This window comes from Aplidium turbinatum, chromosome 13, assembly GCF_918807975.1.
Source record: "Aplidium turbinatum chromosome 13, kaAplTurb1.1, whole genome shotgun sequence".
Lineage (NCBI taxonomy): Eukaryota > Metazoa > Chordata > Ascidiacea > Aplousobranchia > Polyclinidae > Aplidium > Aplidium turbinatum.
Window position 1 is genome coordinate 19,009,939 of NC_137484.1, and position 26,872 is coordinate 19,036,810.

General features: G+C 34.6%; 2 protein-coding genes across 2 annotated transcripts in view; both read right to left on the reverse strand.

Moving 5' to 3' along the window:
- Window positions 1-16,570, reverse strand: part of LOC145781954 (uncharacterized) — a 93,707-nt gene extending 77,137 nt beyond the window's left edge. Inside the window, exon 1 of the mRNA XM_082593664.1 lies at window positions 16,368-16,570. The gene's annotated coding sequence lies outside the window, so the exon portion shown is untranslated. The remainder of the gene's footprint in view (window positions 1-16,367) is intronic.
- Window positions 661-22,417, reverse strand: LOC145781714 (uncharacterized). The gene is made up of 23 exons (XM_082593382.1): window positions 22,348-22,417; window positions 20,588-20,710; window positions 19,512-19,646; window positions 18,314-18,445; window positions 17,540-17,719; window positions 15,125-15,343; window positions 13,687-13,810; window positions 13,323-13,387; window positions 12,773-12,832; window positions 12,254-12,346; window positions 11,754-11,846; window positions 11,339-11,431; window positions 10,892-10,984; window positions 8,978-9,070; window positions 8,562-8,654; window positions 8,128-8,230; window positions 7,004-7,086; window positions 6,493-6,552; window positions 5,755-5,805; window positions 4,143-4,199; window positions 3,453-3,509; window positions 3,136-3,207; window positions 661-2,346 (listed from the first exon to the last, which is right to left on the reverse strand). The coding sequence occupies exons 1-23, from the start codon at window positions 22,415-22,417 to the stop codon at window positions 2,234-2,236; spliced, it is 2,262 nt and encodes a 753-aa protein (XP_082449508.1). The 3' UTR covers window positions 661-2,233.
- Window positions 22,418-26,872: the final 4,455 nt, after the last annotated feature.

A 26,872-nucleotide genomic window follows, 5' to 3' on the forward strand; every position in this document is an offset into this window, starting at 1 on the left:
AAAAAAAAAACTGTATCATTGTTTTCAGACGGCTACTTCATAATAGTAAGAGATATCGGAACGACGATTTGCAAAGCCTAAAACAAAACTGAATTTTACAAACCTTGTTTAATATTGGAAATTCAATCCAGACACATTGGCTGTTTAAAGTGATTAACTATTTCTGACATAAACTATAGTCTCACACAGGCTGCTGGTCATCTTCAGTTGGCAAATTTCAAATTTAATCACAAAAATGCTTTTCACTGAATAAAACAAAAATGCTTTCAATTTCAGAACGAAATCCATTTTCGTAAATATTTGAGACTCGATGTGTGGAGAACATAGGCTACAATAGAAAGCTCTAGTTAAACCTTTTGAGTTGTAAGCAAAGCAGCACAAAATGTCTGCGTTTAGTAAGCTATGTAGGCCTAACCACAAGTTATCCTTTCTGGTCAAAAATTCTATAGCAAATATAAAAGTAAATAAAATCAGTCAGGTTGGTGTAATTAATTATGTTAAATCGTTCGGTAGCGTCTTAAATGAAGGATCCTTGCATAACGTTTCATCCTCAATAACATGGAGGAACCAGAACGGAGATTGAGGGACATCAGCTCCCATTTCTTTAAAAATAGAAGAGAATACAAATCTGCTCCATACGTATAAAACGAAACTTGTCATAATTGTTTTATTGACGTTATAAACAGAGTTGTTTCCCGCATTGTGCCAAAGAATCACGGCACAATTCAAGTTGAAACTGATGATTACATCACAACAGCCAGTGAAGATAACAAAATTCATCATCTTGAAGAAGAATTTTGCGTATGAGTATCAAACGATGTCTTTACTGCAATGTTTTCCTTTGCTTGACAGTTTTTATTTGTTTTTCAATAAAGTAAAAAAATTTAGTATGTTACAACTTGCAATATATATACAATAAACGCTTCAATGCTTTTCAACTGCTATTTACAGTTTCATCGCAAAGTTGTGATTCTCTTAGCAATCGTAATTTAATCACACTGCACTGTTTACTTTCAGCATGAAGAAAACGTTGGAAAGATGTGTTAAGTTACGCAGCTGCAACTTCAAGGGTTGTTTGAAATTTTTCCTGAAATATACTGAGGCAACTTTCAGTACAACCACTTTAAGTTAAGCGCATGTTTGCAATCTTTTTCTGAGGCTTACAATTACCATTTAAACCAGGGGTGTGCAACGTGCGGCCCGCGAAGAAAAATTGTGTGGCCCGCGAAGATGTGCCAATTTTGAATTGTGCGCGGCCCGCGAAACGTGTTTATAATTTAGTTTATTCTGATAGGCCTACGTGTGAACAATTCATTGTGGAGTGGATTATTGTAGCCTACTGTAGATTTAGCACCTTCTGTTAATCATTTTAGAAATCTCCCACCGGTGACCGCAAATCCATTGTATTTAATCATTTGGAACGTAAAAATGTATGGTCACATAAAAGACTTTATGAACAAATTACGACTTTGGAAAGCTCACAATATGCAGACTGAAAATTTTTCCACTTTCCAACTTTGAGAGACTATGGAATGCATCCTGAGAAGAAAACTGACTTTGCAGACCAACTTGAAAAATTGTTGTATGAACTTTTGGCTCGTTTCAAGGACTTCAAATCTCATGAACATTGGTTTGATATATTCTCTTCGCCATTCAACACGGACAGTGATAAAGCACCAGCTGATATCCAACTTGAACTGATTGATTGGGAAAAAGCAGTCGAAAAAAAACCAGCTGCAAATTTCTCACTAAACTGAAAATAAAGTCTGTGTGACATTAAATTTGAATAGCAGTTTTGTTAAGAAAATTATGCGTCTTGACTTATTATATCTGCAAAGAGATAACCCCTAATAATGCCATAAGAATAACATGAGTAACAAAACAATACATTTTTATTCCTGCAACTACTAGAAACCATATGTTAAATAAACGTGCGGCCCGCGGTTTCACCCAGTTATTTATATATGGCCCTCCTGTAATAAAGGTTGCACACCCCTGATTTAAACGAATGTGATTTAAAGTTGAATTAAAGCTCAAATAAAACAGAAAAAAACTTATTTCGGAGAACATAAACAGCAATGATCCTAATCATTAAAACGCGTTCGCTTTACATTGATTATATCAACGATGACACCTGCACTATTCTGCAGGTGTTCTCAAGCTGATGTTTTTCAGTCACATTTTTGAGGTTGCATATTGTTGCTTAATTGTTCAATACTTCCTTTGTTTTTTGTTACAACCTCAAAGTATTGTAAACATCAGACGACTGAGTATCTTCTTTGTTTTCCTGATTCTTGACTTGGTGAGCAGCTCCTTCAGTTGATAACACGTTGTAAAATGAATCATCTAAAAAGTATGCAAAATTTTTGACTGTTGTGTATAGTAGCTTACTTTTTGAGCGTAATCTAACTTATATTGATCGATCAAGTTAATTACACAAATTTGACGTCAAAATAACGACAATTTTGTTCGAATATACTGTACAACATTACGATAGCTATGACGTGATATTGGTTCATCGTAATTTGCTGCCTCACACACCTAGTTCGTATATTGAAGCATCTAGCCTACATGATTTATAAGAAATTTCAACTTGTCTTCAGCTAAACCCTCCCCAAGCTTCTGTATACACAGATTGTAAAATAATTGTACCAATGCACCCACTGATGGTTATGTTGCCACATTGCCTTAAGTTTGTCTAGAGTTCCTTTGTTGCTTTTTTACTGGTGTTTGGTTTTAGTTTTCAGTTCACAACGTAGCTGCGTTTTAGTGAAATAAACTTCTAATTGAGGAATTGTAAATGGTTTTACTACAAACTATACCAAAGAGAATACAACTTGAGCTGCATGTCATTTAATAAAACAGTTTTTTTAAACCTTGACTGTAGATTGGGTTGCAACCAAAGAAATTCATAACTTGATTAAAATTCACAGAAACAAAACAGATACTGATACACACTCTTTTAAATCACAGAACAAGCTGAAAATTTACACTAAATTGAACAAAGTTTTGAGGGCATTGCCTCAGCTTTATGAAACTTTCACAATCTCGTTTGATCTCTTGTCTGATACAAATTATGTCGTGATTAATACAGATTTGTTGTATAATAATAACCAACTGCACAAACATAGTTACCGTCTTCTGCTGGTTCGGGTTTATGAACAACAGTATAAAGTGGCTTGTCACAGGAACCAGCTTCTACAATTACTACAATACAAGGTTAATTGAAATTACTTGTTATCACACTTTATTTTCACGTACTCTTAGCCTGGAAAACAGACTAAATAATGAAAACCGTAGCAATAATAGTAGCGGTTCAAAATTCTTTAAAAACCATTAGGCAGAAGCCCAAAAAATTGCAAATTCTAGTATAAAAAAATTGACTTCTACCTGCCCACTAACAAAAACTGAGCAGCACACGAACCTGAATTACAGATTAACAACAATATTACCTTTCTCTGGTTGTTCGTCTTTATTTGCGACGGCATAAGCAGGTTTGGTTTGCGTTCCTGTAAAATAAATCACACAAGTTACATCAAATGTTCACGCAATCTAAACCAGAACAAACGCAAGCAGAGTCGTTATCGGTATAGCCCCGTTGGGTCATCCTAACCCCAATGCTTAAAGTTAAAAGGAACATGAATGCATTGATTTTGAAAAATTCCACTGACATCTGAAAATATTTACAATAAAACGCGCAAAAAATATTTGATCTTGGAGCAAAGCCATGGGTTAACTAAAGAATCTCTGTGGCCAATTTCCACTCTAAATAATAATAATGTTATGGTTTTATATATTGTCGCTCCACAACAGCTAAGGTCTTTTGGTGAAAGGACTCATTTTAATTTTATATCAGGTTTACGATGTCATTACATTATTACCTGATTTTTTCTCACTGCATCGTGCAAGAAAGAACATAATCGGTACCGGTTTTTAAAATCTTCGGTTGGATCCAACTTGAAATCAAACTCAGCAGATCTATCAGCTCTAGACCCGAAGGAAAAACCCCTCAGCCACAGCTCGTTAATTTCAACTGTTGAACCGCAGTGCCAGTAAGTAAACTTACCATTTTTGTATCGTTTCGACGTCTACTAACCTGAATACGATGTAACCAAACAGTAATTTGTCATAAGTAGACTTACCATTTCCTTTTTGAGAGGATTTATTCACAATTGTGTAGAGTGGCTTGTCATTGGTCTCTGTAAAGCAAGATTGAAATAGCTAATATTTAATGTTTTGTTATTTCAAAGTGGACTAAGAAATTCGACAAGACTTAAAGAAAGTTAACAGAAGACCGATAGGCTAATGTTGAAAAAAATATTGGTATCACTTTGATAAGAACAGCAAAATATAGATTGCTGTAGAATAATATTACATGGATTGTGGAAGCCATTAGTCTGCAGTGGTATAACCGGTTGATAATGGTAATAATGATTCAATGGGTTATAGGCAAATTGTTCGTAAACAGTTGCTCGTAAAACAATTCTTCGTAAACAGTTGTTGGTGAAATGAAATCCGTAAAACAATTCTTCGTAAAGCATGTCTTCGCATACATCAAATCTCAATTGCATGCACAAAGATATGCTTTGGGAAGAATTGTTTTTCAAAGAATAAATTTTACGAAGAATTATTTACGAAGAATTGTTTACGAAGAATTGTTTTACGAAGAACTGTTTACGAAGAAAACGACACCGATTCAATGTTATCATTTTAATAGGCAATTTTAGCATAGGCCTGATTCTCACTTGTTTGCTTGATTTTTTTAAGCATTTGATCCTTTCAGAGGTTCGTTTATTAAGTTAAATTCCGTGTGGTGTTTTAGCTGGCGACATTTCGCTTAAGCGCAGCAATTAGAAAGCGAAGCAGAAAGTATTCTCTTATGAAAGTAAGATGATTAATGATGAAAAAAATAGATTTTGAAACGTTTATGGTAACATGAAAGTAGATAAATCATATCTCCACATTCTCCACATGAGTTGCTTTTATTTACGACTACAATTTTCAACTTTGTTTCAATATCATGCTGTCTGGAAAAGGTATTCAAAGAAATCCAAATGTGATGGCTGTTTGAAGAACAATTTCGTACAATAGTTAATGCAGTTATTGCATAGACTACCACAGGGATTCACTCTTTGTAAATGGAACGATGTTGCTTTTGTTTAGAAGGTATATAATGTTTTCGATCTTAAAATCAATCGTTACTGGGCTGTTTTGCTTTGAAGTTAGTTTCCTCCATATGTTACCGTTTGCTTGCACTTTCGCTTTAGCTAATTGAGTATTTCTGTCGGCTGGTTCATTTTAAATTGTTTGATGAACAACATGTGATGTTAAATTTTTAAATAAGATCAAGTCAATAAACAAGCATTATGTTGCAGCAAAATTAGTATGTTATTACGTTTCAGCAAATGATGTTTTTACACACTTGTTCCATTTTCAAACACAAGCGAAGAAACGTTAAGTGAAATCACAAGATTCAGTGAAACTCAAGACACATTGTATCAATTTTTTTTTGGCAGACCTATTTATAGACTTTGTATGAACTTTGTAGTCTTTTGTCATGTCTTTAATAGTCCACAAACCTTCGTTTAAATTAAAATTCTTTCACTTTTATATACAAAACAACATAATGCATTGCTGCGTGTGTTCTGATGAGTCTTCTTTTGCACATTATTGTAATATTGAATTTTCTGATGAGGGTTTCCTATAGCAGAGGCCAACACAACTTGGTTAATCTCTTGTTGTAAGCAAACTTACGCTGTGGAAACTCAGCTACTTCTTCATAGTTGTTTGATGTCGTTCTTTTCTCTGCAACAAAGTAAATTTTATTCTGGAACACAAAATGACTCACAACCACTACAAGAGAGCAACTTAATGGCCGAGTGATTATCGCCTTTGGCTCTAATGCTGGTGGACCTGGGTTCGATTCCACGTACTGTTATACCTTAGACTGTAAAAACTAGTGTTCTTTGTGCTGAGTGAGTATAAGCGACAATAAATCAACTATAACATTACGAAGAGGCCATTTCTGCTGTTTAACCAGATGGTGGAAGTCAATTCTACTACTGATACTAGAAGATTGGAGGTGTGGTTGAACGACCTGCGACATATCATTCTTTAAAATAAAATGTAATTGAGTGAAGGAATTTGTTAACAGAAAGCAAGTATGATTTTACTTTCACATGATTCAAACCACGCAGAGTCATTAGTTGGTAACCTACCATGGAGATGTTTTAAAAGTCGTTTTATGAATACGGTACAAACGACATAAAGTATCCAATTTTTAAGAAAAGCCCTGACTATTCGTCTTATCTTGAAAGTAATGCGATTAAATGGGAAATAATTGACCGTATTTGATTTTGAAGTAAAGCTATGGGTTGGTTGAAAAATGCTGCGTTCAATATATATTATTTCAACCATATTGCCAGCAAGAAATCGTACAACCTTGCTTTACACTGGAATACTGGTGTTCATTGAACACAGCTTGTAACTTACGTTGATGGAACTTGTCGATCCATTCCACCTCTTCATAAGTATCAAATTCCGTTGGCGCTTCTGTAACAAAGTGAGATGACCTAAAACAATGCTTCAGAAGAACAGTATAAAATCATCGCATCTTCATAAGAAAATCCGAATTTTAAATGTATGTAAATTCTTTCACTTCCGAAAATCAGATACCGAATTTCTTTGATAGGAGTGTTTTGATTATTTTTGCTTCATACTTCATAATAATTATATTTCTTGATGAACGTTTATAGAAATATAAACAATATTAGACTAAATTATTTGCTTTAATAATGATAATGCCAAACCTTATATGGAGTAATTTGGTTTCATATGTTATGAAAAATATAATTGAAAACTACCTTAAAGTTTGTTCTTAGCAAAGCTCATTGTAGAATCTTGCAACGTGCAAATCTACAATACGAAGTTTTAAGCAAGATTTAAAAAAAAAACCTAAGTAGTTCAAGGCTTTAGTGAAAATGTTACTTAATCTTACTGTTACCATCTCCAACAATCTTCAAAGGTCCATTGACCTTCTCATACGTATGAGACGTATCAACTTCAGCATATGAATCATCGCATTCACTTGCTGTGAGTGAAAAGACAAAAATTGGTTTACCACATTTACAGTATATGATGATGACATTTCGTACAATAATAAGCAGTTTTCTCCAGAACATGCTTGGTATTTGTGATATCTCATCTGCGTGTAATGAAAACTAAACATTGTGTATGATCAATGCTGTAGTTATAAAACAACTCTGTGCCAAATGAGTTTTCGTGTTTGTGTTTATCATAATGAAACTTTCCACTCAAATGTTTGTTGTGTTTTGTTTTATGTAGAATATATTTATTCATTTCCAAAAGTTCAAGTTGTAAAACTAATTAAAAGTCTTGGGAAATTATTGAAATTTTTTTAAATGGAAAAGAAAAGTGTAGAAGCAGATTTCCAGAGATTTATCTGAAACTTCTTTTTGAACTGCTTAGTAGCCATCTCAAATATTGCGACTATTTAAAGAACATATCAGCTAAAGGGGTCAATCAACTTTTCTATAATTACAACCATGGCCACCTAAAGATACGGCCGAATTTGTCACATTTTGCAGAAATTTTCAGGTTTTTCTAACTTTGGGCGAATGTTCAAATAAATTTTTCTAAAAATTAGATTTTTACGCTTTCTTTATTCTTTTCCCCAGATGACACAATAGGTTTTAACATCCTCACATGTTGAAAAACAAAGAAAATTTGATTCCGAAGATTTTAGTCAGACTGTTAATTTTCAATAACAGTCTGATTTTGCGTTTTTCAACTTACTTTTTCTCATTTTCTACTGCTTCCCCAAAGCAACAAAAAAGTTTTATGTCATTAGGAAACCGCAAAAAGTAAAAACATCTCAGAAAATGTAAGTCAAACACTAGCAGTAGCTGTAATCAAAATGTGCAAAATGTGACAAATCAGGCCGCATCTCCAGGTGGCCATGTTACAACGTATCAGGAATTTGCAGCATGGTGATTGGGTGATGTGAGCCAGATAGAACTGGCGGAGGCTGTGAAATTTACAGTATTTACTAATTGAAATTTTTAACACTAAGCTATTTAGCAGTTTCGAGACATCATGAAATGTTACTTGCTTTTACTGCTTTCATGTTTAGCAAGCTTCAAAGTTCTATTGAATTTATCGTAGGTGTGAGACTTGTCTACTTCGGCGTATGAATCACTGCTTTCATTTTCTGTTAAAAAAACAACAAAAAAAAACAATTGAAAACATACAAACAAAAATAAAACTAAGTTCTCAATGCTTAATGTAGATTCTAGAAGTTCCAATTTTGTAATTTGCCTTGTTTAACTTTTATTACAACTATTACAATAGTTCCTAAAATTTCTGTTCAACTGAACTTAACCGCGTACAAACTACAAAGCACGAAGACTTCGGTAGATACATTTTGGCTAAAGTACACTCGCTAGTCCTGATCTTAATGTAACGCATTGATTGTCAATTGAACAGTTTAAAACAGTGGTTCGCAGGTTAAATTCTTTGTTCAAAAAGGTGCTTGGTCTTACTGCTTTCATCTTCAGCAAGTTTTAAATTTCCATTGAGTTTGTCGTATGTTTGAGACTTGTCTACTTCTGCATAAGAATCATTGTTTCCATTTTCTGTTTAAAAAAAAAAATTGAAAAAAATCTTGAAAAATAAAACATTAAACCAGATTTTCAAAACTTCATCTGGAATTTTCAATTTTGTAATCTGAGATTTTTTCACTTTTATCGCAACGATTTTAAGAACTCCCAAAATTGCTGTTTAACTAAACTTAACCGGGTGCAAATTGCGAAACATGGTGAAATTGGCGAAAAGGTTTGGCGAAAGTGCGCTCGCTAGGCCTGAGCAACAACCTTAAAGTTTGCAATATTTGCAAATTAAAAAGTTGACCAGTGGATGGCAGGTTAGACCCTTTGTTGAAAAAGCTACGTGATCTTACTGTCTTCATCTTCATTGAGCTTGAATGCTTCGTTGAGTTTACCATATGTATGAGGCCTGTTAACTTCGGCATATGAATCAGTGATTCCATTTTCTGCAAATACAAAATTGAAAAGATGTTTATTATGTTGGTATCAGGTAAGACAGATTTCACTGTAATAAGTAGTTGTGGTTGTCTTATGCTCATTGTAGCTGAAATATTTCTTTACACACAGCAGAATGTGTAGTCAATCGTCATTTTTCGGGTTGTTTTGAAACATTTCAGTTGAGAGGGATAATGAATTCATGTTTTTGCTCCAACGTTCTATATAAGCTACAGGGTAAATGTTACAATCGAATTTCTTTTTAACAATTTTAGCTAGATTTTTTGAAAATCTTACCGAATATTTTCCCAAGAGTGGTACATCAAAAAAATTGTTAAAATCGTCTTCTTCGGGTATATCTTTCGGTTTTTTAACCAAAAAAGCTTTCAATATTTGAACAAAAAAATATCACGGGTATCCATTTAAATGCAGCATACTCTTCAACCTATTAGTTTCATTGTGGAACAATAAGCCCGTCGAACAAACCAAACGGGCAATTGTTAAAAAGATATTGATTAAGATATTATAAGAAAGTTTAAAAAAATTGTAAAATTGTACAAAAGAAATTCGATTGTAACATTTACCCTTCCAGCTGAAGTTGCCTACGCCCTTTGCTCTATGTTCTAATGTCTTTTATAAATTCAGTTGTTTGCGTGATGCAAGCCTGACATACATCGGAATGTCAACAAGACATTTATCGACTAGAGCTGGGGAACACTTCAATTTGAATTCTATATAGAAAACTGCCATCAAAGATCACATTTTCTCATGCACAGAATGCAAAAACAAAGTATCTATCAAGCAATTTGAGATCATGTCTAGAGGCAGGTCTGAGTATCAAGCCAAGATCTTAGAAGCCTTGTACATAAAACGTAACAATCCACCTTTGAACAGACAATTGAAGGCTCGCTGCTCACCTTTCTTACTCTCTGTATTTTAAAATTAGTTTTTTCGCACCTTGCTTTTCTACCACATCATGTGATCTGTTCAGCACCTTTTGATGCAGTTAACTTTCATTCTCGTAGAGCCTATAGTGTTAATTTTGAGCTAGTCAGAAGTACTGTGCAGTTTTTTCCTGTTTATAAATTTAGTAAACCATTGTATTTTATTCAGATGAAGATTAATTGCATGTAGGCTATGTTATTCCTGAATAGGACATCTTGTGATGTCGAAAACGTTCGATATTTAATTTGTTGTGTAGTTTTTTGTTTCTGTAATTGTAATAAACTTGAATATGTTAAACTTGATCACTTTACTCGGCTTCGTATGGATCAATTTTAACTGAGAGGATATGAAAAAAAGATTAAATTTACATCACTCAACAAAAAAGACGGTGGAGTTATAAAAAATCTTTATGTCAAATGAGTTGTGGTGCTTGTGTTTATCATAATGAAACATTCCACTCAAATGTTTGTTGTGTTTTTGTTTTATGTGGAATATATATAAGTTATTTATTCATTTCCAAAAGTTCAAGTTATAAAACTAACTTAAAGTCTTAGGAAATTATTGAAAATTTTTTCCAATACTTGGAAATGAAAAAGAAAAGTGTAGAACCATCATCAAGTGTAGAACCAGATTTCCAGAGCTTTATCTGAAACATTCTTTGCGAACTGCTTAGTAGCCATGTCAAATATTGCGACTATTTGGGAACATATCAACAGAAGGAGACAGTTAACTTTTCTAAGATTCCAACGTATCAGGAATTTGCAGCATTGGCTGATGTGAGCCAGATAGACCTGGCGGAGGCTGTGAAATTGCAGTATTTACTAATAAATTTTTACACTAAGCTATTTTCCAGTTTTGATGCATCATGAAATGCTACTTGCTCTTACTGTCTTCATCTTTAGTAAGCTTCAAAGTTCTATTGAATTTATCGTAGGTGTGAGACATGTCTACTTCGGGGTATGAATCACTGCTTTCATTTTCTGTTTAAAAGAAAACAAACAATTGAAAAAACACAAACAAAATGAAACCAAGTTCTCAAAGCTTAATTTAGATTCTAGAATTTCTAATTTTGTAATTTGACATTGTTCAGCTGTTATACAACTATTACAATAGTTCCTAAAATTTCTGTTCAATTGAACTTAAACGTGTACAAACTACAAAGTAGGAATACTTCGGTGGATAAATTTTAGCTAAAGTACACTCGCTAGACCTGATCTTAAAGTTCTAGTCTCTTGATTGCAAATTGAACAGTGCAAAAGAATGTTCTGCAAATTGAACAGTTTAACAGTGGTTAGCAGGTTAAATTCTTTGTTCAAAAAGGTGCTTGGTCTTACTGCTTTCATCTTCAGCAAGTTTTAAATTTCCATTGAGTTTGTCGTATGTTTGAGACTTGTCTACTTCTGCATAAGAATCATTGTTTCCATTTTCTGTTTAAAAAAAAAATTGAAAAAAATCTTGAAAAATAAAACATTAAACCAGATTTTCAAAACTTCATCTGGAATTTTCAATTTTGTAATCTGAGATTTTTTCACTTTTATCGCAACGATTTTAAGAACTCCCAAAATTGCTGTTTAACTAAACTTAACCGGGTGCAAATTGCGAAACATGGTGAAATTGGCGAAAAGGTTTGGCGAAAGTACGCTCGCTAGGCCTGAGCAACAACCTTAAAGTTTGCAATATTTGCAAATTAAAAAGTTGACCAGTGGATGGCAGGTTAGATTCTTTGTTGAAAAAGCTACGTGATCTTACTGTCTTCATCTTCATTGAGCTTGAATGCTTCGTTGAGTTTGCCATATGTATGAAGCCTGTTAACTTCGGCATATGAATCAGTGCTTCCATTTTCTACAAATAAAAAGTTGAAAAATGTTTATTATGTTGGCATCAGTGAAGGCAGATTTCACTGTAATAAGTAGTTGTGATTGTTTATGCTTATTGTAACTGAAATGTTCCTGTACACATAGCAGAATGTGTAGTTTCTTTATCAATTGTCATTGTTCGGGTTGTTTTTGAAACATTTTAGTTGAGAGGGTTAATGAATTTATTTTTTGCTCCAACAGATTGTGCATATTTACGGCTAAACCTCTAGACAACAAAATCTGTCATTTTTACATTGATTTAACGTCTGCAGACGTTGAATCAATGTCAAAATGACGGATTTTGCTGTCTTGGCAATACCTAAAGTACGCAGAATAGATCACAGTTATACACTAAGTAGTTAAAGATCATTGTAAAATTGCTACTGATCTTACTGTTTTCATCTTCAATTAGCTTCGAAGTTCTGTTGAGTTTGTCGTATGTATCAGCATTGTCAACTTCGGGATATGAATCGTTACTTTTATTTCCTGTTTGTAAAAAGTCAAGAACATATCTGTGATATTGTTAGTATTGGCAAAATATCTGCTGCATTTGATAGTTTTCGCTAGGTTATGGCATGTCTGTAAAATTGCTAATGAAACTGAAGTGTTTCTGCTCATTTGTGCTACATTCAAACAATGATGCAATGTACAACACGAACACTCTGCCTTATAGTGGCAAATAATCGAGCATTTCAACAGCGCAGTGTTTTTTTTATTGAGTAGAATGTAATCTTTGGTTCGGGCAATGAAAATTTGCAAATGAGGACAGTGCAAGAAGCGAACAATAATTTGCCACTTGTTGTACTTACTTTACGCATGTCCCCATCCCTATGCTATAAGCCAAGCGCAACATTCTACTACCCTACTTTGCACCAATGCCTTGATGCTTATTAAACATGAGTTCCAACTTACTTTGACGACTTTTTACATCCATCGCTACTTCTTCATAATTATGTGATGGCATTCTTTTTTCTGTAATAAATTATTTTCTGAAGCACAAAGTCACATTTGACTTAAATGCAGAAGAAACTTTTGTTTGTTATACCATGTGATGGCAGTTTGTTCTGCTAATATTTAGAGTTGTGATCAAACAACTGGTGCAACATATAATGATCTTTCAAAATTCAATTAACACCATTTTCGAGCAGCATGGACACCGACTTGTTATCAAGATGTGGCAGAATAATAACCACAAAGCAAGAATGAAATATAAACAGTGGCTGGTGTTTACTAAAGATCATGATGCTAAGAAACGATGGCTACAATATAGTGAAGGTCATACAACAAGACAACTTTTGTGGTAATATCAGCCCCAGCCAGCAAGCCCATATGGGCCTCATATACTATTTTAATGGGTACGACGTACGATCACGTACGACTACATCACGTACGACTATACTGGCATTTGCTGCTTAATCAACAGAAACTTTGTTGTGAAACATTTTTGGTAAACAATAAAAACCTGTATCTTCTTGAGGTTTCTTGTTTTCCTTATAGTTGAGCGGCAAATCATTATATTGATTTTTGCTGGAAAACACAAAAAAAATTATGGTCTGCAAAGATAAATATCTTTATAAGTAAAGGTTCGTTTTTGCAAGTGAAGCAAAAAATGTTATTTGGGACAATGCATAAATAACTTGCAGTAGGCTATATTAAGAATTTGATAGTTTTGAGGAAAAAATGCTTGCTAGGAAAAACACGCCATGAGTTATTTTACAAAAAAAGATGCAAGGATAAAAATACAGTATTACTAAAAACAAACACAGTGTTGGGACCGTTTCGTGTGGCAGGCCACCGAAATTTCGAGTTACCAGCTACTCACTCACCTCTCACTTTTGTGTCGTTTCTTTCTCATGACCAAAAGCACAACTACAAGAATCACGATAACCACTGCGACACTCACAACGGCCGCTATGATTGTGATCGAGTCTGATTCGCCTGGTGGATCACCTGGAAAACACAATGGGAAATGAAAATAAATTGCAACATTAAAATTAGTTTTTTTTTGTTTATTGTGGTAGCCGGTGGCGTTGACAGGAGGTCCAAGATGTACGTTTGGACCCGGGCCCGGACAGTTTTAGAAGCACGTCCCCTTTCCAGGGGCCCGGGAACCTGAACAAATCATTGAGTCTTTTTGGACATAGCGCGTTTTTCTTAGAAATGTCTTGATTTGTAGCCCGAAAATTTCATTGGTACCGGGCTAAAATTATCCTCACAACGGCCCTGGTGGTAGGAGTCACGTGATTTCATCCAGGCGTTGAAGCTATGGGCGAATAACAGCAATAGATACAAGAGTTTGTTAAAAGCTGCGTTGAAAACGTTGTTCGTGACCAGGCCTCGAAATTCGTTTTTGTTGACGGCGGACAAACGTGTCCGGTCTGAGCAGCTATCTCGGCGGACAAATTAAGTCTCGCGGCGGACACACCAGTTTTAGCGTCGATTGTCATGCTTAATCACTTTATCTTGATAATAATTCTTCGCCATTTCAGAACTATAATTACGGTTTTAGAAGGCTTTTTAAAAAATCAGTAAAGTCACTCTGAAAGGCTTTCATCAGACCAACGACTTGCGCTTGAAGCGTCAAAGCGCCGTGTAGCTGGTCAATACGTCACATAACTGATTAACTTCCACCGAACGAGCTCGTGTGGCTTCTTGCGTCACAATGCTCTGGGCAGGAGTCGGAAAATTTCTACACCAATGCTACTATTTTCTGCTGTGCAAAGTTTCACAGGTTATTTTCTTTAAGTTTACTTTTGCGTGTCATGTGAGCGAAAGTGAATTTTCCTTGGTTCTTTTCTTTCTTACTTTAACACGAAAACTTAACAAATTTTGTTGCATCTTGCTGTAATAGCCTACTCGTATAATCTAATTTAGTAACCAACCACGGTGACAGTTTTCGAAGTGAGACGAACATTATTTTTCAACTTAGAGAAGCAATCTTGACATCTTGTTTGGCATCTGTGCCAACTGCAATCAACAAGCGAACGTGGCAATTTCAAAACTCCATATTAAAATGAAGTGTAAAAGTAAAATTTGCAACCTAACAACGTTAGATTAAAACCTTTGTATTTTTATAAAAAAAAATAGATTAAAATAAAAAAAATAAAATCTGCTTCATTGCAGCATCTGCAGTAGGCTACTACATTTATTTTTTTCACTACTTTGCATGGTATTTAGAATCGTAGCCTACTGTTTTTAGTTGCAACAACACAAAGTAAACAACAAAATAGCAGTAGCCTACCACCTTCGTTTAAAGTGGAATACCTGTCACTCTTTGACAAATATAGTTGATGTAGAGATTGCATGGTTCTGAATACCATTTCCCTCCTTCTTCCATCACTGCACAGTTGTTGTTGCCTTCATAGTTGTTGGGTTCACCATCTGCCCAGTTTCTAAAGTCAGCATCGCATTCGTTGGTTCCATCGGTCCATTCGAAGTCACATGTGCTTGTAGTACTTACACGTTCCAATCCGATGTAGTATTCTATTGAGTAAGAACAAGGCTGAGAACATTTCTTGCATTTTGAAGTGAATTTTGATTATTTTATTTCGCCATTGTAAACTGCAAGGTAAAGTGTTTAATACCCTCCTTTTTTCATTAGCTTACTGTACAATTCTTATTTTCTTTTTAAGGACTGTGCTCATTATTCACCCAGTTTGTAAAGTATTATCATTTTCGTTTGTTTCATTAGATCCAATCGAAGTCACACTTTTATTGTAGGTAGCACGCTTCAACCATGTGTATTCTATTTCCCACAAATAATCTCAAGCAAACATTCTTATGTTTCATTGAATTATTTTTTCGCCTAGTTTGTAAACCAATAACACGGTTTATTGTCTTCATCGATTAAAATTAGTATTGCCACCAAGTACTTCGGTTTAGTAATTTATTAAGCACGACAAAGTTCTAATAATATATTGTAAAATCCTTGAAAAGACGAAAGGTTACTGTTACCAATAGTTTTATAGGCTACGCACCAAGCACACAGTACAAGATAAATACATAGGTATGGAAAGGTGTACAGTTCAAGATTATACAATAAATGTTATAATAAAGCTTTGGTAGAGAGTTTGCTTTGTTGAACCATAAAGAAATAAAACAGAGTAACTTTATCGGGTTTAACATGCTGTAGGCTATTACACACACAAATATAAACGTTTTCGACACGTAGGTCTACGTGTGTCCTCATCAGGAATTACATAAATCTGCAATATATGTCACGATTTCTTTCTATCTCTTACCAGGAAAAAGACTTGGAAAGATTCAATGACGTAGTTTAATGGGTCAACCGAAAAGCAGTCAATTAAATGTCGAATAATTCTACTAGCGAAATGATAATCTGACTTCTTGAAGAACTTTAACGAACGGCTTCTCAAATAACTCTAATTTCTGCATCAACTACCAATCCACAACTCATAGCACAACTCTCATAACCAACTCAATAATAATCATCATAATAATCACCATAATAATAATCTCAGAATAAACATTACACAAACTACACCACTATTTATAGTTGGCTGTTCAGTCCAGTAACTTCGAGAAGGTTACATCATAAAGAACCATCGTTCGGTCACGTAGCATTTAAATGTAAACAACAGAAGTCTCTAGAAGGTCACGTAGGGAAAATGATTCCAGAAAACACGTTACATAATACAGATTTCGTCATCAGAGGTTACTTCAGGTCATAACCGATAATAACACATCGCACCAGAATTCTACAATGAAAACAACACGCTCGTTGAAGATACAAAGCAAGCCATCGCGAGGCATTGCACCTTGATTGTGACAATATACATAAAATGAAAATTGTAAGGTAAATTTGACTTTGCACTATAACTGTAACGACACTCTGGACTGAAAAGCACAAACTGAACAAGTGATACAAGAATGATTCCGAATAAATTATACGGTGGGAAACAGATCACATGAGGTGTAAACTACAGGCATTAGACAAACAATTAAAACACACACAAAAGGAACGATGAGCTACAGAATAACTGCCGGTTGAGAGATCCATCTCTCAACCGTGGTTATTGTAGTAATAATCTGTCTCTCAACCGGCAGTTATTCTCCTGTGGCTCATCGTTCCTTTTGTGTCAGTGTGTTCTAACTGTTTGTCAAATGCATGTAGTTTACACCTCATGTGATCTGTTTCTCACCGTATAATTTTCTCGTAATCATTCTTGAATCACTTGTTCAGTTTGTGCTTTTCAGTCCGGAGTATCGTTACAGTTATAGTGCAAAGTCAAATTTACCTTACAATTTTCATTTTATGTATATTGCAGATTTATGTAATTTCTGATGAGGACACAGGTACGTGTCGAAAAGTTTGAGCTTATTTTAAAATGTTATAATGTTAACACTACTCAATGCAAAACCTAAGCAAAGCTAATTTAAGCCAATCTACAGTATAGTATAGTTACTACCACCCAATATGGGAAAAGTCTCGTTTCAGCCTTGTTGGATAGTAGTAATTTTTTCAATCCAAGTTTTGCATTCATAAGTCTACTCACTCAACAACCCCAAAGTATAAGCTACACAGTACACAACAAATATCAAACAGACTTTCAATTTCATAAAATATTTTAAGCAATTGTGTTTATTTTGTTAGTCATAATTTAACTTAAATATTTTTCCGTTTATTTTCTGCGCAAATCAAAGGAAAAACCATCTTACGCAAAGGTGGGGCGTCTTCCAGAATTGAATTGATGAAATCTTGCACGTCTGGCGACTGAATGACAACCAACATTGCGGATGAATTCGAACAAATTTTCTCTGCATCAACGAAACTAGCTGCGAAAGTGGTGCTGACGTAATACTCAACAGAATCATGGTGAGGCCAAGTTTGAGTAGTATCTGTAAGTAAAGGTATACACATTATAAATGCAGAAATACTCTTATTATTTATGTTTTAAATGAATCATAGGTGTAGGGTTTTGTTAAATGGATTGGTGGAAATGTTGCTGAAATAGGGTGGGCGTTATGAAGACTGTTTTACAAAACTGTTTAAAACGTTAAGCTAATGTTATGAACGTCTCAGGTTTAAAACAAAAAGTGTAGAAATAGTTTGTGAAACCAAACATTGGAAAGACAAGCAGCTAGATTGTTGTGCAACTATTTTACTTCGAAACTGAATAAATTCATATTCGCCTTCAGGTTGGCAGTTTCGTAAACTTAAAAAGGCTTTTAGCTCTTGACAAGATCAGTTTGAATAATGACACCGGATTAATGGTAACTTTACCAGTGGGCGTCAGTTCTTCAACGCATTAGGTTAAGCAAAATATAAACATGTCTTTATTAGGACACTCCAAGATTAGAGCCACTGTCATTTGACCTTGTCAAGTTTTGTTTGCATGATCAATTGTTGATTAATGGAGCTTTTAAAACAACGAATACAGATCGAGTTCAAAACATTTTCAAACTAAATGAGGCATGTGACAAAAACTTTACCGGTTATGGCCATTTGACTTGATGTAGTTGAATCTGAGCTACTGGTAGTCAACTTTGTTGCTGTTGTTGCATTAGTCGAGGTTGAGAGACTAGTCGTGGTAGTTGTTGCACTCATTGTTGATGTAGTTTCTTCTGAATTTATTGAAAAATATTCTGAATCTTGTGGTAGAAGTTAAATAAGTTACTTTTCAAGTTAAAATTTTCTAACAACAAATACATCAAACACCTAATTTTCGTAGATGCACTGTAATCTATTTGCTAGCAACTGTTACATCCGATACAAGAGTTCTGAACTTGTTTTTTAAATTGCTATCAACAGCTAGTTATGCATCATTTTTGAAAACGTAATAACCCAAAAACGTCTCTATTTAAGTTGGTCTATAATATTTGATTTCACCAATAAGGACATTTGGACATTGAATTAAAAATTAAATCACCTGCAAACAAACACCTGCAAAAAGAAAAACACATAACTTGAAGTCTTTCACTGTGTTCTACACTACAGCATAGTTTTTAGGTGTTACCAAGAATAATGAAGCATGTGTAAGTAAAGGTGATCCCAAACTTGATCACAAGTGTCGGGGATGAGAAGATAAGGTTCTCATTGTACTAAACCTTCGACACTAAGTAGGTTGGCCAATTCCTTTCTCTCGGCCGCTTTTCCTTCCGCAATTATGCCCAGCCAATTTATTACACCCTATATGGAGGTGAGCAGTGGTTTAACAAACAGCTTAAGCCGGGAGTCGAACCAGGCTTGCATTATTGGATAGCCAACGCCTTATCCGCTGCGCCATCGCATCGCCTAAGCATGTGTAGCCTACATATTTACATACAATATTTTCTTTGCCATTCTAACGGTCGTGACATTGCCTTTTACCACCATTGAACAGTGGCAGTAACTCAGAATAGAGGTTGACAAGCGTCGAGCAACCATTGTATTAATTGGTATGCAATAGATGCTGCAGTCAATGGGGGATTCGCAGCTCGTTCCTCCTTGCTGCACTCACAGATCGCGGATGATTACATCCCGCTTATGCACGTTGCAGCGGAACAATCTAGCTCCAGTGCTGAGGCGATTGATGGTTTTAATTCAACAATTGTTGCTTGATCTTGCTTTTTCCTTGCAAAGTTGAGTGCTCGTTGATTGTTGTTTGAAAATAATAGTTTTTGAAGATGTTACGTGAGAAGAAAAACTCACCTGTTGTGGCAATTTGAGGTGTTGTAGTTGCACCTGTACTTGGCTCGGCAGTAACTGAGCTGGTTGCTGCTACATTTGCGGAAGTTGAGTTACTAGATATGTTTGTGGTTGAATTTGCTGGTAGTGGATATGTTGCTGAATATAATAAAATGTATTTTTAACCTTTTACAACAGTTAAATAGACTGCATGTTAGCCAGTACTTGAAATTTCAACATTTTAACTGAAAAGGCTAAGAAATTTTATTTCATAAAAATTAATGTTTTATGATTAGGCTATGTATCAGCAGAAACAGGGTTGTTTCAGTGTGTTAAAAACAACACAAAGTTATTTTATTCTTCTAGGTTTGTTGTTTAATGCAAATTAGTTTGACAAATTATCCGCACTTTATAATGCATCCAGTAGCAATAGTCGCCATTTCACATCCAATTCTATATGATTCTTGCCACTTGAGTCATTGAAAGGTTTGTTGGGGAGCAACAGCTCAACGGCGGAGTGATTAAAGGCTTTGCCTCTGCCTCTGGCAGGTCATGAGTTCGATTCCAGGTTTGGTAAAAACAAAGACTTTTCAAATTGCACACTCTGTGTTCTTTTTGTAAGTGAGAGTAGGTTGGGAAACTATGTGTTCCCGTTATAAATACGATAGAAACGAAAAGCAAAGGAGTCGTTAAAAAAACACGCAGGCGTTACTGGGCAATAAATAAATAAACCATGCAGTTAGCATCGTTTGTTGGTGAATAGGTATGCATTGTTTATTCAAAGTACCTAAGATACAAACAACGAATCTGTTAATTTTTCAGCTTCTGCAAAAATCAATAATTTGTGATATCTATTTTGCTCCCTGATTGGGAATTGAACGAGGCTACTCTTTGCCAAGTACTAAGCTACTGCAAATAAAAAACATACACGTGGCGTACATTTGTTAACGTGCTACTTTTTATGTATACAGTATAGCCAACAGTCTACCCCTACCCTACAGTACTGTATACATACAAGTGTTGACCTATTGAGCTATTGAAACGGGAAAAGGTTGCGGTTTTGTTATTAAATTGACTTATAAAACGTGATAAAAGCTCACCTGTTGTGACCATTTGAGTCAATGCAGTTGAAAATGGGGCAGTAGTATCAGAGCTTGTTACTTCTGCATTCATAGATGTGGATGCACTGAGGTAGGTCATTGTTGATGTCGGTGGAGGTATTTCTAAAAACGAAGAACAGCTTTTTCAGTTTTGACACAAAAAATAAATAGACTTAGTTGTAAAATAAACTGTCGGAGAAGCCATATATTGACAGGTGGGTGTTAATTTCAAATTCAACTTTAGCCCTGATATTCGAAGATCTCGGAAATAGTTTTTTGAAATTTCCATCAAATCCCTTCTTACGCCAAAAACTAAGTTTCGGAAAAGAGAATATTTACGACGCCGTAAAATCGCCTCATGTTGTATTTATATTAATTTTTGTTTACAATATTTGAAGTATAAATTTTGTTTGCTACAGTACATTACTAAAACTCTCCAACATGTTGCATGACAGCCGCAAGCAATTTTCCTGGTCTAGGCTTTACAGTAAAACACGTTTACCTAATCTTAGAATATTCTGTTGCATCTAAAATCAGGACTAAATACAAATTTGAAATTTTTGCCGAATTTTTTCCTGTGTCACTTATTTGTCTTGTCAGCGTGAGCTGCGGGTGTTTTGCACATGTTTTTACTAATAAACTTAAGCAGAAACGAAATCATGACAAGAAACTTTTTGTTTTTCTTTGAACATTTCTATTCCGAACGTCTCGAGCCGTCGTAGCTCCAACAAACAAGACAACAGGCAATCATTTTGTTTTGAAGTTTACAGCAGTATATGCGATGTGAGTTCCCATGCCTTTTTGCTTCGAAGAAGTCGATAAAAAGAAACTGCTCAAAGACATTTAGCTTCAAAACAAAAGCAATGTTCGTTCAGTTTCGAAGTTTTTGCTTTGATTTCAAACAGCCATACGAAGATTCAAAAATAGAACCATAAAATTATTTTCATAACTCTACAAGAAACTTAATTTTCTCATAAAATGTCAGTTTAATTTAAGCTACTTTTGTTTTTACAACTCAGTGAGAATAATATTAATTATAATAGTAATTGGAAAATCGGAATCCTTTTTTTTCAATTTGATTAAGACATGCCCGAGCATTCACGAAGAATAAGCACTGATTCAATTATTCAACGTCAAAATCAAAAGTTGTATTTTACAACAATAGGGCTTTTGGTAACTTACTTATAAATTGTTGAATACACCCAGTAATTATAGCTGCATAGTTTTTTTTCACTTTTATTGGTTTCACAATTTTCTGTCCTTTCAAAAACACATATAATTTCAATGACGTTAAAATGTCGTAGCAACGTGGAACCAGTGGCAATATTCAAGTTAAGATTTACCAACTAATTGTTAATGTTTGTTGCCCCACCCACCTACGTATAAACATTTTTTAGTGGAACTGAGAAATTTTACAAAAAGTGGTTACTTTACAATTGAAAATGGAAATATCTATTTGTTAGATATCTATGAAAAAATATAACATTGGCAACCTTAGCCTACTTGCAGACACAGAGTAACCTTGGCAACTCTAAAATATCAACTGATGAGCAACGTAATAGACGTTAAATTTGCAATAAAGTAAAATTATTGAGCTCGCTCTATAATTGCTTTATAGCAAATAGATGAAAGCAATGAAAAAGATTAATTTGTAGATACATTCCGATAAACGCAGCAAACTGTCATGAATGATGGAAATGAATATACTGTATGCAAAACCCCACGCTACACTGAATTTGTATGAACACGTTAGGCTATACCTATCTCTCTTTGACAAATATAGTTGTTGTTGGAATCGCAAGGCACTGTGTGCCATTTCCCTCCTTTCATCGCTACACACTTGTTGTCGTAGTTGGGTTCACCCTTTTTCCAGTTTGTAAAACCATTATTTACGTTCTCTCGATCACTCCATTCAAAATGACAAACGATTTGGATCCATACCAATCGGCAAACACGCGTCAATCCGATGTAATAATCTGTTGCACAAAAACAGATAAAGCCAGAAAAATTAAAAGGATCTTTGATTACTATCTTCCTACCTTGAAGGCTTGTTTTTAATTTAACCTTAACAATGTTTTTTTAATTATTTATTTAATACCATTTTGGTAGAGATGATTTTCGTGAACCATAGACAAATAAAACCTAACAACCCCACGGAATGTTTCTCGGCAGCCGATTTGTAGCAAGAATTGACAGCGATAGACACGTGTTTCGCCCATGAGGCTGGGCTCATCAGTATCGCACCGTATTCTGCCACAAATTTATTCGACCACCGCTTTACCGTTATGGTTGGCGAATCGCAGCTGCTCGCTGTACTAGTGAGTGCTCAGCCTTGTGCTGATAGCCGGGAAGAACGCCCCTTTTTTCACAACCCCACGGAATTTAACATAATATAATAACATGAAAATAAACTAAAAATTAGAAACGTTTTCGGCCATACTCATTATGTTAGCCTTTTTCAAGTAACCAATTAACTGACTGATGTTCTACATAAATTGAAATTATAAAAGTGATTTACATAAACAAACATCGAAAAAAAACGCGTAAGAATGAAACGGCAAGGCAGAGGAGAGGCAAAATCACATGACGCTTAATCGCCTAAGAAAAAACACAAATCAATAACGCAAAATTACGTGAAGACATTTAGCAGATAGGAGGCATTTCTTTTTGGCAGATGTAGAAAATAAAATATTTGCTATAACTGATGTGAATTGTCATTAAAAAATTGTACTTCCATTATGTTGACGACAGTTGTGCTATATTTAATAATAAACATCCCAACATAACCTTTAGAGTAGAAAAAGCCAATCAGACCATCCCCTTTCTCAGTGTCGAAATCAAAATTAATAGCAACAAATTTGATACTTGTGTTTGGCGAAAACCAACTAACACCAACCTCCTTGTGAATTTCAACGCCATATGCCCTTTTGACAAGTCTGGACTAATCAAGTGCCATCTAATTTTAAACGTTGCTTTGTTACTACTTAAATGCTGCTTTATGCTAGGAAATTGTTGAGCAACTAAAAATTTTATTACAACTAGACGAAGAACTTTTTTCCAACATTAGATCGATGAAATCTTGTTCCAGTTTAATTTAGATAAGTGCCATAGCGGATAGCATAAGTCTGAACAAGTTTCTCGTGCTATATCAAAGGCATTTGAAAAAGTGGTTTTAATGGTGCATTCAGCTGAAGCATGTTGAAGACAGGTTTCAGAAGTCATAATGAAATAATTATTTTACAATCTACATGTAAATCTTTAGTTGTGCTTTCATTATTCATTTTCACAGTTGTGTTTATTTGGAATTGTTGTGTGTATCTTGATCGGTGTGTTATTCTTTGTTTGGAAACAAGTTTAAAAATCTCACCTGGTGAAAAAATAATCAAATTAATGAAGTTTTGCACGTCTTCAGTTTTAATGAGAACCAACTTGGCGAATAAGTCTGAACAGGCTTCTTGTGCTTTGTCAAAGCTACTCGCAGAATCGTAGCTGACGTAATATTCAACAGAACCATTCTGATACCAAATCGGATCTGCCACAATGAGTAAAAAAGTTTTTAAACCAGAAAATACATTACTGCCAGCTAAGTGATTAATAAATTGATACTGTGAGCACAAGACATGATTGTTGTTGAGTTCATAGAAGATTGATTTAGTTTAAATGCAGTGGATAGTTGCCTCAATCTTTTTGTAAAGCTTCTACTCTTTCGTGTCCTGCGTTTTTCCTGCGTTTGATTGATAAACCCAAGCAGTTCTGCAGGACTCGATTTCTAATACAATTTCTGAGAAGATGACAGTTCGTAGAATTTCAAAACTTTCATTTCCAACAACCTTGATAGTTTGCATCTTACAACATTTTAAAAGGATTCAATGATTTTATCGATGTTCTTCTGCAAGCAAAGCTTTTTGACGATTAAAAAAATGATCCTAAGCCTTTCGTTTTTAAACCGCAAATCATTTCTAAATGATGCTAGAATGAAATACGTGAAATTAAACGGTAAATATGTCAACTTGCAACGTAGCCTACATGAAGTACATGAAAAAAATCACCGCTAGTTGTTTATTCTAACAAATTTAGAAATGTTGTCTTGACAACGTACAGTGGTGTTGCCGTAAACAGAAAATAATGGTTGCATTATTAAAACTTATTTTGTTGAAATGTATTACCTATTGGTCTTTGACAAATATACTTGTTATTATTGGAATCGCAAGACTCTGAATACCATTCCCCTCCTTTTTTCATCACTGCACAGTCTTTACCATACTTGGGTTCATGTCCCGCCCAGTTTTCAAAGGCAGGATCGCATTCCTTTGTTCCATCTATCCATTGAAAGTCACTATCTCCAGTAGAGGTGTCACGTTTCAACCCAATGTAGTAATCTATTGAGTACGAACAAACTTGATCAACACAAGTTTACGTGTTCTCCACGTCATTTATTTTATCACTTTTTTTAAATTGTAGTCTCTATGGCACAGTTAGGTTTAGTTGCACGTTTTTTACTTGATCTGTTTATCACTGTTCGTTTGAAAACCAGTTTAAAAGATCTCACCTGGCGAAAAAATAATCATTGTAATGAAAGTTTGAGCATCTTCAGTTTGGATAAGAACCAAGATGGAAGATAAACTTGAACAGGCTTCTTGTGCTTCTTCAAAGCTACTTGCAGAATCGTAGCTGACGTAATATTCAACAGAACCATTCTGATACCAAATCGGATCTGCCACAATGAGTGAAAAGTTTTTGAATCAAAAAGTGCATCAGTGCCAGCCAGATGATAAATGAACTGATACCATGAGCACAAAACCTGCTAATTGATGAATTCATTGTGGATTGATTTAGTTTTGAACCTTTTATGACATACGTGAAGGTACATCGTAGAATGGAGTTGTGCTTAAGTCACAAAATACCGGTTTTGTGTAAAACAGATTCAATGAGTAAGATTGTTACAGAAATCATAGGCCTACGTGACCTTGCAAGCATTTTACTGTACTATGAAAGTTTTCTATTTAGCATTAACTCCAAATTCACCAAAATGAAGTATGTGCCGCTTTAAAAAATATAATTTTTGAGCTGATTTATCACATCAGCATTTCTTTTTTTTTTTCTCTGCAAAAGTACATTCTATAACATTTTTGAAATCGTAAAATCAAACATTGTTTTATTTTTACAATCTGACAATAGTAAATTTCACCATTGAAACCGAACAAACTGTCTTCATCTTGATAACAATGCCAGAAATTAAATCTCTAAACTTCAATTTACAACAATAAAAATGTCAATTTGCAAAGTATCAAATTCAGTAAATATAAAAATAAAACTAAAAAATTCAATTAAACAAAGACAAATTAGTTTAAATTATTCCACCCAAACGAAAACTTGGTTTTCATAATATGAAGTATTCATTTTCTCGAGCGTTTAATCAGAACACAAGCACAGAAAAACTCTACCCTAGTTTTTTATCCCAACCGATTTAGCAAGGTTGTCTTGACAACGAAGTGTTGTGGTAACCAGAATATAACGGTTACTTTATTAAACGCTTTTTCGTTAAAATGTATTACCTATTTGTCTTTGACAAATATAGTTGTTTTTGTTATTGCATGACTCTGAATACCATTTTCCTCCTTTTTTCGTTACTGCACAGTCTTCATTGTTGTTGGGTTCACCTTCTGCCCAGTTTATCAAGTTAACATCGCATTCCTCTGTTCTATCAATCCATTCAAAGTCACCATTTTTAGTAGAGGTGTCACGCTTCAACCCAATGTAGTAATCTATTGAGTATAAACAAACTTGATCAACACAAGTTTACATGTTCTCTTCGTCATTTATTTTATCACTTTTGTTAAATTACAATGTCTATGGCACAGTTAGGTTTAGTTGCAACTGTTGTTTTTAACTTGATCTGTTTATCACCGTTTGTTTGGAAACCAGTTTAAACAATCTTACCTGGCGAAAAAATTATAGTCATTGTAATAAAATCTTGAGCATCTTCAGTTTGGATAAGAACCAAGATGGCGGATAAACTTGAACAGGCTTCTTGTGCTTTGTCAAAGCTACTTGCAGATTCGTAGCTGAAGTAATATTCAACAGAACCATTCTGATACCAAATCGGATCTGCCACAATGAGTGAAAAGTTTTTGAATCAGAAAATGCATCAGTGCCAGCCAGATGATAAACAAACTGATACCATGAGCACAAAACCTGCTAATTTTTGTTGATTTCATTGCGGACTGATTTAGTTTTAATTCTTTCGCAACCACCGAGGTCACGACGTTTTAATCTAAATAACCA

Excerpts from the sequence above, each read along its gene's own strand:
- LOC145781714 (XM_082593382.1), bottom strand. The coding sequence starts at position 22,417 with ATGAAAGGAGGGAAATGGCACACAGTGCCTTGCGATTCCAACAACAAC. Across the intron at positions 11,847-12,253 it reads GCTAATTGAAGATGAAAACA|AAAATGGAAGCACTGATTCA; the intron begins GTAAGATCAGTA and ends TTTTATTTGTAG. Across the intron at positions 6,553-7,003 it reads TTTGAAGATTGTTGGAGATG|AAGCGCCAACGGAATTTGAT; the intron begins GTAACAGTAAGA and ends ACTTTGTTACAG.